The sequence below is a fragment of the Lagenorhynchus albirostris genome, chromosome 14 (assembly GCF_949774975.1).
Source record: "Lagenorhynchus albirostris chromosome 14, mLagAlb1.1, whole genome shotgun sequence".
Lineage (NCBI taxonomy): Eukaryota > Metazoa > Chordata > Mammalia > Artiodactyla > Delphinidae > Lagenorhynchus > Lagenorhynchus albirostris.
In genome coordinates, this window is record NC_083108.1 from 73,990,560 (window position 1) to 74,004,730 (window position 14,171).

Genomic DNA, 14,171 nt, shown 5'->3' on the forward strand with positions numbered 1-14,171 from the left:
TCTGAAAATATTGGTGTAGACGATCTTATTTACAAAGCAGAAATAGAGACACAGACGTAGAGAACGACCGTATGGACACCAAGGGGGAAACGGGGAGGGTGGGATGAATTGGGAGATTGGGATTGACATACATATACTATTGATACTATGTATAAAATAGATAACTAGGGCTTCCCCGGTGGCGCGGTGGTTAAGAATCTGCCTGCCAATGCAGGGGACACGGGTTCGAGCCCTGGTCCGGGAAGATCCCACATGCCGCGGAGCAACTAAGCCCATGCGCCACAACTACTGAGCCTGTGCTCTAGAGCCCGTGAGCCACAACTACTGAGCCCACGTGCCACAACTACTGAAGCCTGTGTGCCTAGAGCCCGTGCTCCGCAACAAGAGAAGCCACCGCAGTGAGAAGCCCGTGCACTGCAACAAAGAGTAGCCCCTGCTCGCCACAACTAGAGAAAGCCCGCGCACAGCAGCGAAGACCCAACACAGCCAAAAATAAATAAATAAAATAAATTTTAAAAAAATAGATAACTAATGAGAACCCACTGTATAGCACAGGGAGCTCTACTCAATGCTGTGACCTAAATGGGAGGGGAATCCAACAAAGAACGTATATATGTATACGTATAGCTGATTCACTTTGCTGTATAGCAGAAACACACACAAGATCGTAAAGCAACTAGACTCCAATAAAAATTTAAAAAAAGAATCCATGGAAGAATATTTTTGGATCTGTGAATGGCGCTCACGTGGGGCTGAGTTCTAAAGTCAGCTCAAAAGGTGACAATCAGGGACAGTGAAATTGATCTTGACAATGACCCGTGAAGACGCCGGGCAGCAGCCTGGCTGCGTCCACGGCAGATGCTGCTATAGCCACTCCCACACTCCCTCTCCTGCTTCCTGCAGCACCGGGACCTCCATGTCTTAATGGGCCGACGGCCACCCAGGAGAAAGACTATTTCCCAGTGTTCCTTGAAGGCAGGTTTGACCATGTGACTCTGTCCTGGCCAAAGAGATGCGGGCAGAAGTGACATGAGGCGGCCCAGGCTCTGTCCTCCTGCTGGCCGGGTCCTGCACAGAGAGAGCCCTCCTGGCCGTGTGATCTGGAGGCAGCCAGGTCCCTGCCACTATGCAGTGCCCTGTCAGAGCGAGCGTGCTCACCTTCCCAATGTCACGTGGGAGAAGTCCGCCTCCATCTTCTTGAAAGCACTGATTTTGGGGTCTGTCACAGCAGGGGAAACACACTCTAATACACCGTCTGTCTGCAAGGCCACCACAATTGGCGGCATCTCTAGCTGGCTTCTGTTCTTTGGTTGCGCACCAGGTGAAGAAGCTGGCTAGCATTTCAGTCTACAAAAGATCTCCCAGCTCAGAACTGTTGCGGTGAGATGCTTATTCTTTGAGGGCTGGGCAACTGAACCCAAGACTAGAAATACTGGACGGGGAGGGGCTTAAGGGCTCTGGACCCACATCCCAGCTCCTCTGGGAAATACAGTTTGAGAATCATTAAAGGAACCAGTGTTTTAGGCTATGTCTTATGTGGCCCACCACTCCTCAAGCGTCCTTCCTTCTCCCAAGCAGCCAAAACTTTGACTGTGGGCGGTGGCCAGTGAAGATGCCTGGAGGCAAGGGGGGGCCTGCCTTGTTCCAGCATCTTCCTGGAGTGTTAGCCATGCACGGCTCACTGCAGTCCTCTAGCCTCAGTTTCCTCACCTGGGCAATGAGAGCGACAGCCTCTGCCTTGTTGCAGCCGAGACTCAAGCCTGCGAGAGCACCTTGTAAACCGCGGGGCGACACACAGACATGCAAGATGGCGGTGATATTATCGCCTGGAATGTTTTGGGGGGTCCAGGAGAAGGGAGGGCTCCAGACTGTTCCTAGGGAAGGCAGAAGCAGCTGCCGTCCAGAAATCTGCACGACTACAGAGAAATGTTTGCTGTTGGCCTGAGCCCAAGGATGGGGCACTGCAGCCCCAGTGGGTCGTTTTCATGAGAGCTGCAATTAAGGGGAAGTGGGGTCTATTAAAGAAGCTGGAGGGGACGCAGCCCTGGCTTCTGGCGATGCTCTAATTAGATTGCAGGGCCCCTCTTATTTTGCTGCTGAGCCAGAAGGCCCTGGGCTCAGGGTTTGTGCTGCGTGGTGGGTGATGGCGAGAGCCTGTCGGGGCCCGGGGGGCACGCCTTACGCTGGGGAATGGGGTAACTACGGCGAACGCTCGTACAGTGCTTGCTGCATGGCAGGGACCATACTGTACTCACTTGATCCTCACAACTCCAGGAGTCGTATGGCCGTCGTTCTCAGTTCACAGATGAGGAGACCGAGGCACAGAGAGGCCGAGGAGCAAGGTCAAGGTCATGCTGCAGGCAAGTGGCAGAGCTGGGATTCTGGCCCAGGGAGGCTGGCTGGGTCTGGGCAGAGGTGGCAGGATGGGAAGGGCACAGAATGGGGAGCAGTGCCACGGTGTGACCTTGGCGAAGCCACCCGCCCTCTCTGGCTCTGGCTTTCTGAGCTGCAAGATTAGAGGGGCTTGCTTAGATCAGGGATTGGCAAACTTGATGTTAAGGTCCAGACGGTAAATATTTTGGGCTCTGCAGGCCATACAGTCTCTGTTTTAACTACTCAGCTCTGCTACTGCAGCAGGAGGGCAGCCTAGACCATCTGTAAACCAATGGGCATGGCTGTGTGCCAATAAAACTTTATTTTTACAAACAGGCAGCAGCTGGACCTGGCCCACAGGCCCGCAGACTACCAACCCCCAGTTTAGATCACTCATGTCCCTTATTTACCACTTTTTTTTTTTGGCCAAGCTGTGTGGCTTGCAGGATCTTAGCTCCCTGACCAGGGATTGAACTCAGGCTCTTGGCAGTGAAAGCATGGGGTCCTAACCACTGGACAGCCAGGGAATTCCCTTTACCACTTCTGTCTCTCTTTTTTTTTTTCCGTACGCGGGCCTCTCACTGTTGTGGCCTCTCCCGTTGTGGAGCACAGGCTCTGGACGCGCAGGCCCAGCGGCCATGGCTCACAGGCCCAGCCGCTCTGCAGCATGTGGGATCTTCCCGGACCAGGGCACGAACCTGCGTCCCCTGCATCGGCAGGTGGACCCTCAACCACTGCGCCACCAGGGAAGCCCCCTTTACCACTTCTTTGTATCACATTCATGTTAATAATTTTCTTTATACAAATTCACTATTTTTTTTTCCTCCTTAGGGCTTGGCAAAACCATTGGCTTGATGAGCTAGCTGTATATTTCCAATTGTAACATACATGTGAAAATAAACCCATAAGTTAAAAATTAAAAAAAATAAAGTTTATGGGCTGCCTAAAATCACCTCGTGTACCACGGAAGCCTGCACTCCATGCTTCATGAGACATGTTTACATCAGTGGTTTTCCAACCAACTCCTGACAGGGAGGATGAACACGTGGGGGTCCTTACACCCTGACTTTGAATAGAGCGGTTCTACTTTCTCTGTTTTCTACATTGGGGTTCTTGGTTTTTCTAAGACTTTTGCTTGGAAAAAGGGGTCCTGTGGTCAAAAGAGTTTGGAACCACCTAAAAGTGGCTTCAAGATGAACTGGGAACTGGTGAGCTTTGAGCGAGGACATCCCAGCTCTGCCTGCACGCGGCTGTGAGCCTCCATGCTGCTTCTTAGATTTCCTAAAGAAAAACAGATGATTTCCTGTTACACTTTTGGTCCAGCCCGCTCTCCTGAACTGGAGACACGCATCCTCTGGGAAGCTCTCCATCGCCACCCGACAGCTCTCTCCAACTGAACGCGTTAAAAACCCGACTCCTGGTTTCTCCTCTGGGCCAGCTCCTGCATGTGGCCTGTCTCAGCACATGCTGGCTTCTGTCTTCCCGGGGCTAAGGGCCCAGACCATGGCGCCGCGCAGCCCACAGCCAGACCTCTAGTCTGTCCCCTGGCCCCACCTTCAAAACATCTGGGACCCGGCCGCCTGTCACCTCCTCTGCTGGCTGAAGCCGCCACGCCTCCCCTGGATTACTGCAGGGGCCCTGGGCTCGGCAGCCCAGTTGAGCCTGCACAGTGGTCTTCCCAGTCCCACTGCCCCTCCGTCCCTTCCTTCCCGCTCTGCTCTCACGCCACCTCCTTGGGGAGTCCTCCCTCGGTCCCTCCGGACACGCCGTACAGAAAGCAGCCTCAGTAGCACCAGAGGAGAAAACATCTGCTTGCTGTCTGTCTCCCCACATCCCACTGTCAGCTCCTGGGGACCCGGGAGTGTCTCTCCCAGCACCCAGGGCTGGGCCTGGTGCACAGCAGCCTGAGCAAACATCTTGGGATGCATGCGCCCAGGTGTTTCAGGTTCAGACCTCTCCTTGGGCTCTGCAGCAACGGGAGCCCCCGGGGATGAGGCCACGGGCTCTGCCTTCGGGAGGTGACCGTCCTCCGGGGGTCTCGGGGGTACCCCATCACCCCCACGCTCTACCCTGGTGCCCTCCACAGCCCCACTGAGCCCCAACATGTGCCCGTGCACTGGGGATGGATGGCATTCGATGGTATTAAAAACAAAATCAAACAGCATGGTAGGAGTTCATGGTAAGTAGGTGCTGAGCAGGAAGAGACCTGTCAGGGGAGAAATGACTGGATGCCTTTCATGCAAGCCGCCCTGAGGTCAGATTTTTGATTTCCGGCACACACTGGCCTTCCTTCCTGAGCCTCGAGCACATCTGTAAAATGGGACAGCAGCGCAGCCCGCGGTGCAGGGGTGACGAGAGGAGGGTGTGCATTAAGGCCCCGAGTGGGGCCAGGCTCTCCTGCGAGCACGTGCTGCCCCGCCGCCCGGGGCAGGAGAGCTCGAGGCAGGTTGGAACTCGGGCTTCCCGCTACCTGGAGCTGGGCGCGAGTCCCGGGGCCAGCCCCTTGTGCCGTGTCATCTGGGAATGTCGCCTCCCCCTTGGAGGCTCCACTTCTGTACAATCTCGTAAACTTACCTCCCACAGCTGCTGGGAGGACAAAGTTGGCGTTCGTTCCTTCATCACATATTTACCAAACACTTCCTGCCCAAGAGGCACAGGAGATGCGGTGCACAGGGAACAGGCATGGACCCTGCCCTCCTGGGGCTGACAACCCCAGGAGGGAGGACAGACACGAAACCACGACACAGACAACCATTTACAGCTGTGACAGGGGCCAGGGAGGCGCTTAGGTGTTACGAGGGCATGCAACACGGGGGCCTGGCTTGTCTGGCGTGGGGTTTGGAAAAGTCAGCTAGGGGAAGGTGCCTGTTTCAGTGGCTGGGGCAAGATGGGAGAACAAATTTCTTATTAAGCCAGGATTCTATTAATCTGTTATTATTAATACTGCTGAAAAAAATGATCGCATGTTATTAGCGAAGCTCGGCAAAGAGAACCAGAGAGGCTTTTTCGTGGGAGGGGAGCGCGTTTCATTTCTGCAAGGCGTACCAAAGGGTTAAAGTCATTTTCATTAAAATTCAAATTTCAGCAGGCGCTCACTCTCCCTTCGCCGTCCTTTGAACGTTTGACTGGCAACCATTTCATATTTCAATCTCGGCAGAACAAATTGAATTAGATGTTGAAACCAAACTCGGCTCTGTTCACCAAAGCCTCCATGCTCGGCTTGCACTAATCCTTTCCTAGAGGCTGCAGAGCACAGACAGGCGCTGGGAGGGACGGGCCCCGCCGCAGAAGACAAAAGAGCCCAAGGCGGCGGCAAAAGGAAAGGAGGAAAACACGGGGGCAAAGGCCGCTGGAAACTGTCTTCCGCCTGATTCTCGGGTCTTCAAGCCCAGGAGACAAACTCCCGTGTGGATCCAGTGTTTCTGTCCCTGTATTCCTGGCACCCAGCACAGTGCCAAGTGCAGAGGGATGCCTAGTGTTCGATGGATGAATGAATGAATGATTGGGGGTGAGGATTAGCCGTTGGTTTGAGGACTTAACTCCACCACCCTCTCTCTGCCTCTGGCCTGTGCCGTTCCCCCCCCGCCCCGCCCCTTTCCTTTCTGAGACACTGCAAAATGCCTGGCGCCCTCCCAGGGTCAAGGTGCTTCCGCTGGGACCTGGGCTTAGTCCAGTCCTGTGATCTTCCACACCAGCCCCTGCAGAGCGTGCAAACCGGCTGGAGGATGCCAGCTCGCGTTTCCCAGGGAGGAAGGGGGCAGACCTCACACCCTGGGATCACCCCACGGCTGAGGGTCTGTGGAATGACCTACAAGCGCTGACACAAGGGCCCGAGCCTGGCTTCCAGTCTACTGTGGCAATGGCATCGGTGCCCACGGGTAACCCCAGGATGGAAAAGGTCAGGAATAAGCACAGCGACACCGGCCGTTTCTGGGGGAGGGGCTCACTTATTTCCCGACTGCACCACGGCAACCGTGGGCCCATCCTGAGTCTGGCTTTGGCTTCGTATGAGGAGCAACTGGGTAAACCACGTCTCTGCTTGGCCTGCTCGGGGGCTGCTGGGCAGAGGTCACTCCCTCCAGGCTGCCTTCCTGGATACACGGGCTCCTTTCCACCACGACCCACCTCAGAATGCTCGTGCTTCCTCAGGTGTGACCTCCGTGCTTTATTTCTGGAATTTCTCTCCTACGTCTTCTGGTGGTTTGGGACCTCTGATGTCCCATCATCATTCGAACTCACCTGAAGCCCCCTCCCTGGAAGCTCCCCCGGTGCCCCACTGCTCTGGTGGCAACAGTGACCGTCAATCTCCCCAGGGCCTTGGCTCCAAGGCCCGGAGTCTCCCCAGTTCACCCGGCACAAACTGGGTGGAGGCTTTTCTTCTGAAATGCTTTCACGCAGTCCCTCTCCCTCAAAGGGGGAAAGGTGGGCCCTCCTCTGGGCCAGGCTAAAGACCTGGCTTTATTTTATTATTACCTAGCTATACTTTTTATTCCAGAATACCAATAATAATGCCGATGATGATTATGATAATAAAAATGACGAGAGCTTTAGTAGTTCCTATTTAAAGAGTTACTTTCAAAGGGGTGGGGGACAGGGCTCAGGGTTACTGAGACACTTGTTCAGCCTCCAGGCGCCAGGTGCTGTGACTGAAAGGAACAGGGACAGGATCGGCTGAGGACGACATGGGGGCAGGGGCTGGGCATGGAGAGGAACGGAGCGTGGCTACTTTCCATAAGGTGGTCGGGGCTGTCTCTCTGAGGAAGGGAGGGAAGCTTAAATGAAGATCTCAGAGTGGCTGGTGGAGATGGGGGAAGGAAACAGGAAGAAAGTGGAGGAAGGGTGTCCCAGGCAGAGTAAAGAGCAGGTGCAAAGGCCCTGGGGCGGGACTGTGCTTCCAGGTCGGAGAGCAGTAAGTGAGCGGCAGGGGCGGGGGAGGCAGGGCCTTCTTGCTCATCGTGGTGAAGAGTGTGGTTTTACTCCAAGTGTGCACGCGGGGGCAGGGCCGCAGGGCTTTACACTACATTCCCCGTGATCCAGCTCAGGGCTGCATGTGGAGACTGCAGTGCTCCTGGGGCAGCGTGGAGTCTGCTATGGGCGTTGGTGAGGGCCAGGTGTGGCACGAAGGCGGGGTGATGGGTACCCCCCCAAGATCTCTAGGGGAGTTGAAGTGACTGCTTCCATTTGCTTATGGGGGAGCCCTTCCCCCCCAGACAGTAAGCCCCCAGGGTTGGGGGTACAGACGCCAGGCTGGGACGGGCAGGCAGGAGGGAAGGGGCCACAGTCTCCCTGCGTGCAGCTGGCTGAGCGGCTGGTGGCTTTCCCGCCTGCTGCGCCCTCAGGCCATGGGCTTCGCAACCCCCTCGCTCCCCTGCTGGTCCTGAGCTTTCTCTGGGCTCGGGCCCGGGCTTGCTTGCTTTTTCTTCTGGACGCAGGGAAGACAGTAAAGCACGAAGGTCAAGAAAGACCCGAAGCCCTGGGGTCAGATTCACCTGCAGGTGCTTGAAGCTCTCTGGGCCTCACAATGCCCCCGGTATATGGAGGTGCTGTTAGCACCATCCCATTTTAAAGATGAGAAGACTGAGGAATCGAAGGTTAAGTCACTGGCCCACGCTCACAAGGCTGGCGAGGGGTGGATGTTACCAGGAACCCAGAATGGTCTGAATGCAGAGCCCGAGCTGGCATGGCAACACCAGGAGGTGGTGAATTCCGATCTGGGGACATTCTAGTACCTTCAGTGAAGCGGGTGCCAATGTCGCCTCCTCCCGTGCCAGGCCCACGGGTCTGCAATCTTCTTTAACCAGAAGAATCCACATGGCCCTTAACGGGACAAGCAGTGGGGAGGGAGGGGGTGGACCCCAGCCCTGTCATCCCTGGGACCCACGGAAACTTGGGAGCCTGGTCACCCGAGGGACCCCACGCAGGCTCTATGGGCTGATGTCGGGGAGACACCTCACTATAAAAGCTGGGATATGAGCCACTCCGGGTCTGTGTCTTTTGCTTCCATTGTGTCCCAGGGATAACCTAGGATGGATTAGGAAGCACCTGCCCCCCAGGGAACTGGGGACACGCGCAGCCTTGCAGGACTGTCAGCGCTGTGTGGTCTTGCTTGGATTCCAGGCCACTCCGAAAACTGCTTGGTGTGGACTGAAACCTCCTCCCAGAAAAATACACAGACCAAATTTTACACAGCAAGTCAGAAGATCCCTGGGCTCTCACTTGGGGCCCAGCTGCCCCAAATGAAGAAGGAAACAAAAACGCTGACGAGTGCTTGCTCTGGGCTTTACTTGGACTGGCTGACGTAGTCCGAGCACCGTCTCTGAGGTAGGTACAAGATCACCCCCATTTTATAGAAAGAGAAGCTGAGGGTCAGAGGGGACTGCGCCGGTCCAAAGTCACACAGCTGGGGTTCAGACCCAGGGCAGACGGGTTATAGCTCTTTCCTCTCTCTACCATCCCCCTCCTGGTGTGTGCTGGGTGTGAATCTCCAGGCGGGAGTAGGTGTGGGCACCCCAGGTCTGGGATGAGCCTTGGGACACTGCTTGCCAGGGCTGGGGACCTGTTTGCATTTCACGGCGTCCCCAGCCCGTGAGTAGAGGGCGTCTGCCGTTAGCGACACAGCCGGGCTCAACCAACGAGCCCGTGTCTGGGTTTGGAGCTTGGTGCTTCGTGAGTGGCCCCATGGTCAGCACGGACGGAAGACGCTCTTGTGACTGAACCAGGGCCCGTGGTCCCAAGTGGCGAGGAAGAGGCAGGACAGAGGCCACGCCCCAGGCTGTGAGCAGTCCCTTGGAGAGCCGGAGGCGGGAACGCCAGCTTAGCAGCCCTGGAGGGGGAGCGAGAACAGAAGCTTCTGGAGCCCGCCTCACACGCGCAGCACTGTTCCTGGCGTTCTTCACCATTATTACATTTCTTTCTCGCTAAAGCCCTCTGAGGTGGGAACCAGTTATTGAGGAGGCTGGGCCCAGGGAGCTGAGCTGACTTGGCAGGGTCCCCAGTCTGTGCTGGGTGGAGCGGGGCTTCATGCCCAAAGCGCCCAACTCCAGAGAGCTGCCTTCAGCCTGGTGAGTGTTCCGGGCTCGTGGGCACTGGGGCCCAAGGGAACTTGCGCCCACGCAGCTGCGCACCCCGGTGCAAGCCCTGAAGCCCCCCTGCACCCTGGCCTTCGTGCCAGGACGGTGAGGCCCTGTCTGCATCTCAGGGTTGCTGGGAGGAGAAGCAAGCGGGCGAACTTGTGCGGGAACCGCCAATGGCTGGGCTGGACGCAGGGCTCGGTGGTTTCTGCCACCTCCAGATCCTCGTGCTGCCACGAGGGCCTGCCCGGCGCGGTGGCATCCTGCGCCTGTTCTCTGGCCCTGCAGTGCTGGGCACAGAGCAGGCGCAGTCAGTGCCTGGGGCCCGGGATGCCCGGGCAGTGGGCTGAGGCCATCGTCCCCTCCGACCTTGGACCAGTGGAGGGCGGGGCTGCCTGCTGCTGCTGCCCCACCGGGCGGTGCGGCCCGCCCGGCCCCCGTGGTAGGGGCTGCAGAGCCGGAGCGGCTGTGCCCCGTCCCCAGGGCTCTGCAGCCACGTACCCTCGGCGCCAGCTCACGGCTGAAGGGTCTGCTCGTCACCGCCGTCCTCACTGTCTTCCAGCTGCTCCAGGATCTCGTCCAACACCACAGACCGCTTTTTCTTCGGGGGTTCTGCGGGAGCCCAGATGGCAAGAGAGGAGAAAAGAACAGCCGAGAGGGTTGGGAGTCAGGAAGAGAGAGATGAGAGAGAGGGAGAGGGAAGGGGAGAGCAAACAGGGAGCAGGGGGAGGGGATTCAGGAAGGGACAGAGGGAAGGGGTGGGAGGTAGGAGAGCAGGTACAGACCCGGGGTGGGGGTGGGGAGACGAGACAGAAGAAATAAGCAAAGACAAGAAGAGGGGGAAGGAGCATCAAAGGAGGTATGAGAAAGGGGAAGAGAGGACAGAGCGGGAGACAGAGAAACACGGAGGCTTAGTCTCTACTTCACCAGGGGGCAGCCTCTCTCCCAGCCCTGTCGGCCACCCCTCCCCATCTTCCACCCACCGAGGAAAGAAGGGAGGAAGGCCCTTCCCGGCAGGTCAGAGGTTAGCGAGTCTCTGCCTGATGTAGGGGGAGCCAGAACCTCCAGAGAGGCCAAGTCAAGCGAGGGCAGGGGTTGGGAAACAAGTTCCTGTTCTCTTGGAGTCGCAGACTCTTAATGGTATAGTAGGTGGCCGGCATACAGTAGGTGTTTAGTAAATGCTGGGTGACTGGATGCTCAAGGACTCCAGATGAGGCATGGAGGGAAAAACAATTAGAGATGGCTTTAGAGAAGAGGGGCTATTTGACCTGGGCTTTGAAGAATGCAGAGGAGTTCTCTGTGAGGAGACGGGGAAGGGGAGGTAGATGCACAGTGTGAAAGGGCATGGTGGGCTCGGCAAAATACATGTCCCCAGGGTGCCAAACACTATTGATCATCTGCTCTGTGCTATGGCTCTTATCTTCTCAACAATCCCATGGGGAGGTATTATTATTACCTCTCACAGGTGAGAGCACTGAAGCAAAGACAGGTAAGTCTAAGGTCACTCAGCTAGGAAGTGGTGAAACCAGGACCCAAGACACACCAAAGCCCACCGTCTTTCCTCTTTTCATAAAAGTCTCAGGTGCTGCCCAGAGACTGCCAGGGAGACAAAGGGTGGAGGGGGGAGGTGTGCAGGTCCTCTCGGCCCTCCAGGAAGGGAATGGGGTGGGGGTGGGAGGGGGAAGGCTCTGGGCTTAGATTGACTCTGTCAGTCCCTCTGCTGTCTAACCAGTCATTCATGGTCAGCCTCACCCCCAGATAACGCTGGGCTTGTTTTGAGGCAGCTGTCGGATGCTGTCCCAATAGCCTCTCCTTCCCTGGTTCAAACAACACCTTCTCTGTGAAGTCCTCCGGGTGGGCCAAATTGCCACTGCGATCCTTAGCTGCCACCTCCCCACTGGGTCTGGGGCTCCTGCAGGCAGCGGGTCTCCCCAGAGCCTAGCCCAGCGCTCGCCCTCGAGATGCAGCATCTTGGGTCTCTTCCAGGTGGTCTTGGACAAGTGACTTGACCTCTTTGAGGCTATTTCTCCATCTCATTCCTAAGAACCTGACCCGGACGCTGACCCTTCTCCTCTTCTCCGTGGCTAACTGCCTGACCCGAGCACTCGCACCTTCTCAGCGGACTCTGCTTCCGCCCTCACCCTCAGGGCCACCTATTCCCCCGCCAACAGCAGCCCGAGGGATCCTTCCAGGACAGGCTCTCCTGCTCCGCTCCGGGAGCTCTCCGTGGTCATGTCGAGGCACTGCCTGGGCCGGGCCCTCCGAGGCCCGCGAAGCGCGCTCCCACCCGGAGACCCCTGCTCCCCCGTCCCCTCCTCAGAGAGGACTCCCCTGGCCGCTGTCGACAGGTCCCCGCTCTCCAAGCCCGCCTCGCCCCATAGCACTTCTCACCACCCGGCGGGCGCTTCTTCGTCTGGGGACAGAGCTACCCCGTTCACGGCCCTGTCTCCTGCCTTAGCGCACTGCCTGGCACCTAGTGGGTGCCTGTGAGCAGCTGTTGAACGAGGGGATGAGCGAATGGGGCAGAAAGGGGGGACGCGGAGGGGCTGGCCCCTCGGGGAGGGTGAGGAAGGGGTGGGAGGCCCGCCCGGCCGGAGCCTCAGGCCATCATCACCCTGTTGTTAGTCATGAGGAGGGAGGGGGACAGGAGGGGCTGGGGCGGACACCTGCTTCCTTCGCCCCCGCCGCCCCCTCTGGGTTTCCAAATAATTGCCGGAAGTGCGCAACGGTCTCTGGAACTTGGACCTTTGGGCAGGTAGTAGGAGCCGGGAAACAGAAGGGCGGCAAAATAGGACCTGCGGGCCTGTCACTGACGCCCCCCCAGAGGCTAACGATGGGATAGGTTTGGGCTCCTGGGCTGGTCCCTGCTCTCCTGGGCTGGCCTGGGGCGCGAGGGGGCGGCCAGTGGAGCAGCAGCTATGATGGTAGCAACTACCGCTTTCACCTTGGCAGAATTTTTGTTCTTTCCCACGGCTTGAGCATGACTCTGAGACTGGCAAGGGGGCAGGTGCCAGGCACACGGGTGGCTCTTACCCAGCTGGCCCAGGAGCACCGCGCAGGCGGTGACTGGGGCGTGAACTCCGGGTGCCCCCAGTGGCCAGCACAGGGCACCCCTCGGGCACCAGCCCACCTCGGGGACCTTTCAGAGAAGCACGGCCCAGGGTCACCAGGGGCCTGGCCAGCTCCGAGGGCCTCTCTGTCACCGGAACATCCCGAGCGCTGCACTGGCCTGGCTCCACCACACTGTGAGCCAGACTGCGAGAGACCGCCAGGGCTCAGCGCACAGTAGGTGCTCTGTCATCATTTGTTGAACATAAAAATGGATGAACGAATGATTGAGTGAATGAATAAAAAGGGGCACCAATGTGGGTAACTTTTAAAAAGTAAAACTGCAGTTGTCGGGACAGCAAACAAACAAATGGAGTGGCGGGAAGAGAGGCACCACGGCTGGGGAAACTGAGGCCCAGAGGGAGGGGCGACATAGCTGGAAGAGGAAACACACAGGACGGGCACTTAACAAGTGGTGTCTCACCTTAGTTTCATAAACCCTCCGGAGGCTGGTGTCATCACCCCCATTTCATGGGTGGGAAAACGGAGGTGCAGAGGAGCAGACACCCCGGAGGCGCCCCCCCGCCCCCAGCTAACACGTGGCAGCCCCTGGATTCCGCCTCAGACGGTCCAGTGTGCAACCCACGCATGCTCTGTGCTGAGCTCTGTGGCATCTCCCGAGGGGCCCTGCCTGGGGGCGGGGCCGAGATCACGCAGGACCCTGTGGTGACAGGGCGTGTGGCCACTGCGTCTGGCTTTGACCATTCCCGAGCTGCGTGGCCTTGGGCAGGGCATGTGCCCCGTCCGAGATTCAACCCCTCATGTGTAACGTGGGGGGACGGGGCTGTTCCGCCACCCCTCCCTTCTCTGTGGCTGCCTTCTGCTGCCGTCCTGACTCCCCGGGAGGTGAGGGCTCCTTCTTCCTGCAAAAGCCCTTCAGAGCCCCCTGACTTGTCCCCAGCACCTATTGTAACTGTGCTCAGGAACAGTGGGCACTGACCCCACAGCCCAGGCATGGACTGGCTGTGAGGCTGTGAGCAGCAGACTTAGCCCTTCTGGGCCTCAGTTTCCTCATCCGTACTATGGGGCCACTAGGAATGCCTACCTCCTGGGGCTGTGGTGAGCACTGAGGAGAGAAAAGAGCAATGCCAGCAGCTGGTGAGGCTCCATGACGGTGCTGCGACCACCATCTTTGTTACTGCTGCTCATGTCAGAGGTGTTGATTTAATGTGTCCCTCTGCCATTAGGCCAGGGAATGCCAGCAGGGCAGGGGCTGCCACAGGAGGGTTGGTACACAGTAGGTGAGCAATAAATAGTTGTCCCGCAAGTGAATGAAGTGATTTGGCTGGCCAAGGCCAAAGCAGGTATGGTTCCCCCTCCTCCAGCTGGAAACCAGAGGCACAGGGGTCTCCACTGACGGCTGTGGGGTGAGTGGCAGGCAAGTCGTTAGCGACCAGCTGACTCCATGACACCCAGAAGTCAGACAGTCTGAGGTCCCAGCTCTGCCACTTAACGCTCAGTGACCTTGGGCAGGTCACTTGTATTCTCGGGGTCTCGGCTGCCTGTCTGTACATTGGGGGTGGAGACGCGACCTCCCGGGGCGGCGGCAAGGATCAGTGAGTTCACTCACGGAGCCTGGCGCCCCAAGGGCTTGGTACCCTGGGGTCTGGTGTATCTGGC

The 14,171-nt window shown here is 57.7% G+C and overlaps 1 protein-coding gene across 6 annotated transcripts in view; it reads right to left on the reverse strand.

Moving 5' to 3' along the window:
* Positions 1-436: 436 nt before the first annotated feature.
* The window catches only part of RBM19 (RNA binding motif protein 19), a 129,962-nt gene continuing 116,227 nt past the window's right edge, over positions 437-14,171 (reverse strand). For 3 of the 6 annotated variants that reach the window (XM_060170212.1, XM_060170211.1, XM_060170208.1), the window contains 2 exons: positions 9,945-10,055; positions 8,639-9,196 (listed from right to left, as the gene is read on the reverse strand). In XM_060170212.1, the coding sequence (XP_060026195.1) occupies positions 9,958-10,055 (98 nt within the window). In that variant the 3' untranslated portion in view covers positions 8,639-9,196; positions 9,945-9,957. Of the gene's footprint in view, positions 3,655-8,638; positions 9,734-9,944; positions 10,056-14,171 lie in introns of those variants that run through there. The other 3 variants (XR_009544317.1, XM_060170209.1, XM_060170210.1) reach the window with 3 other exon arrangements.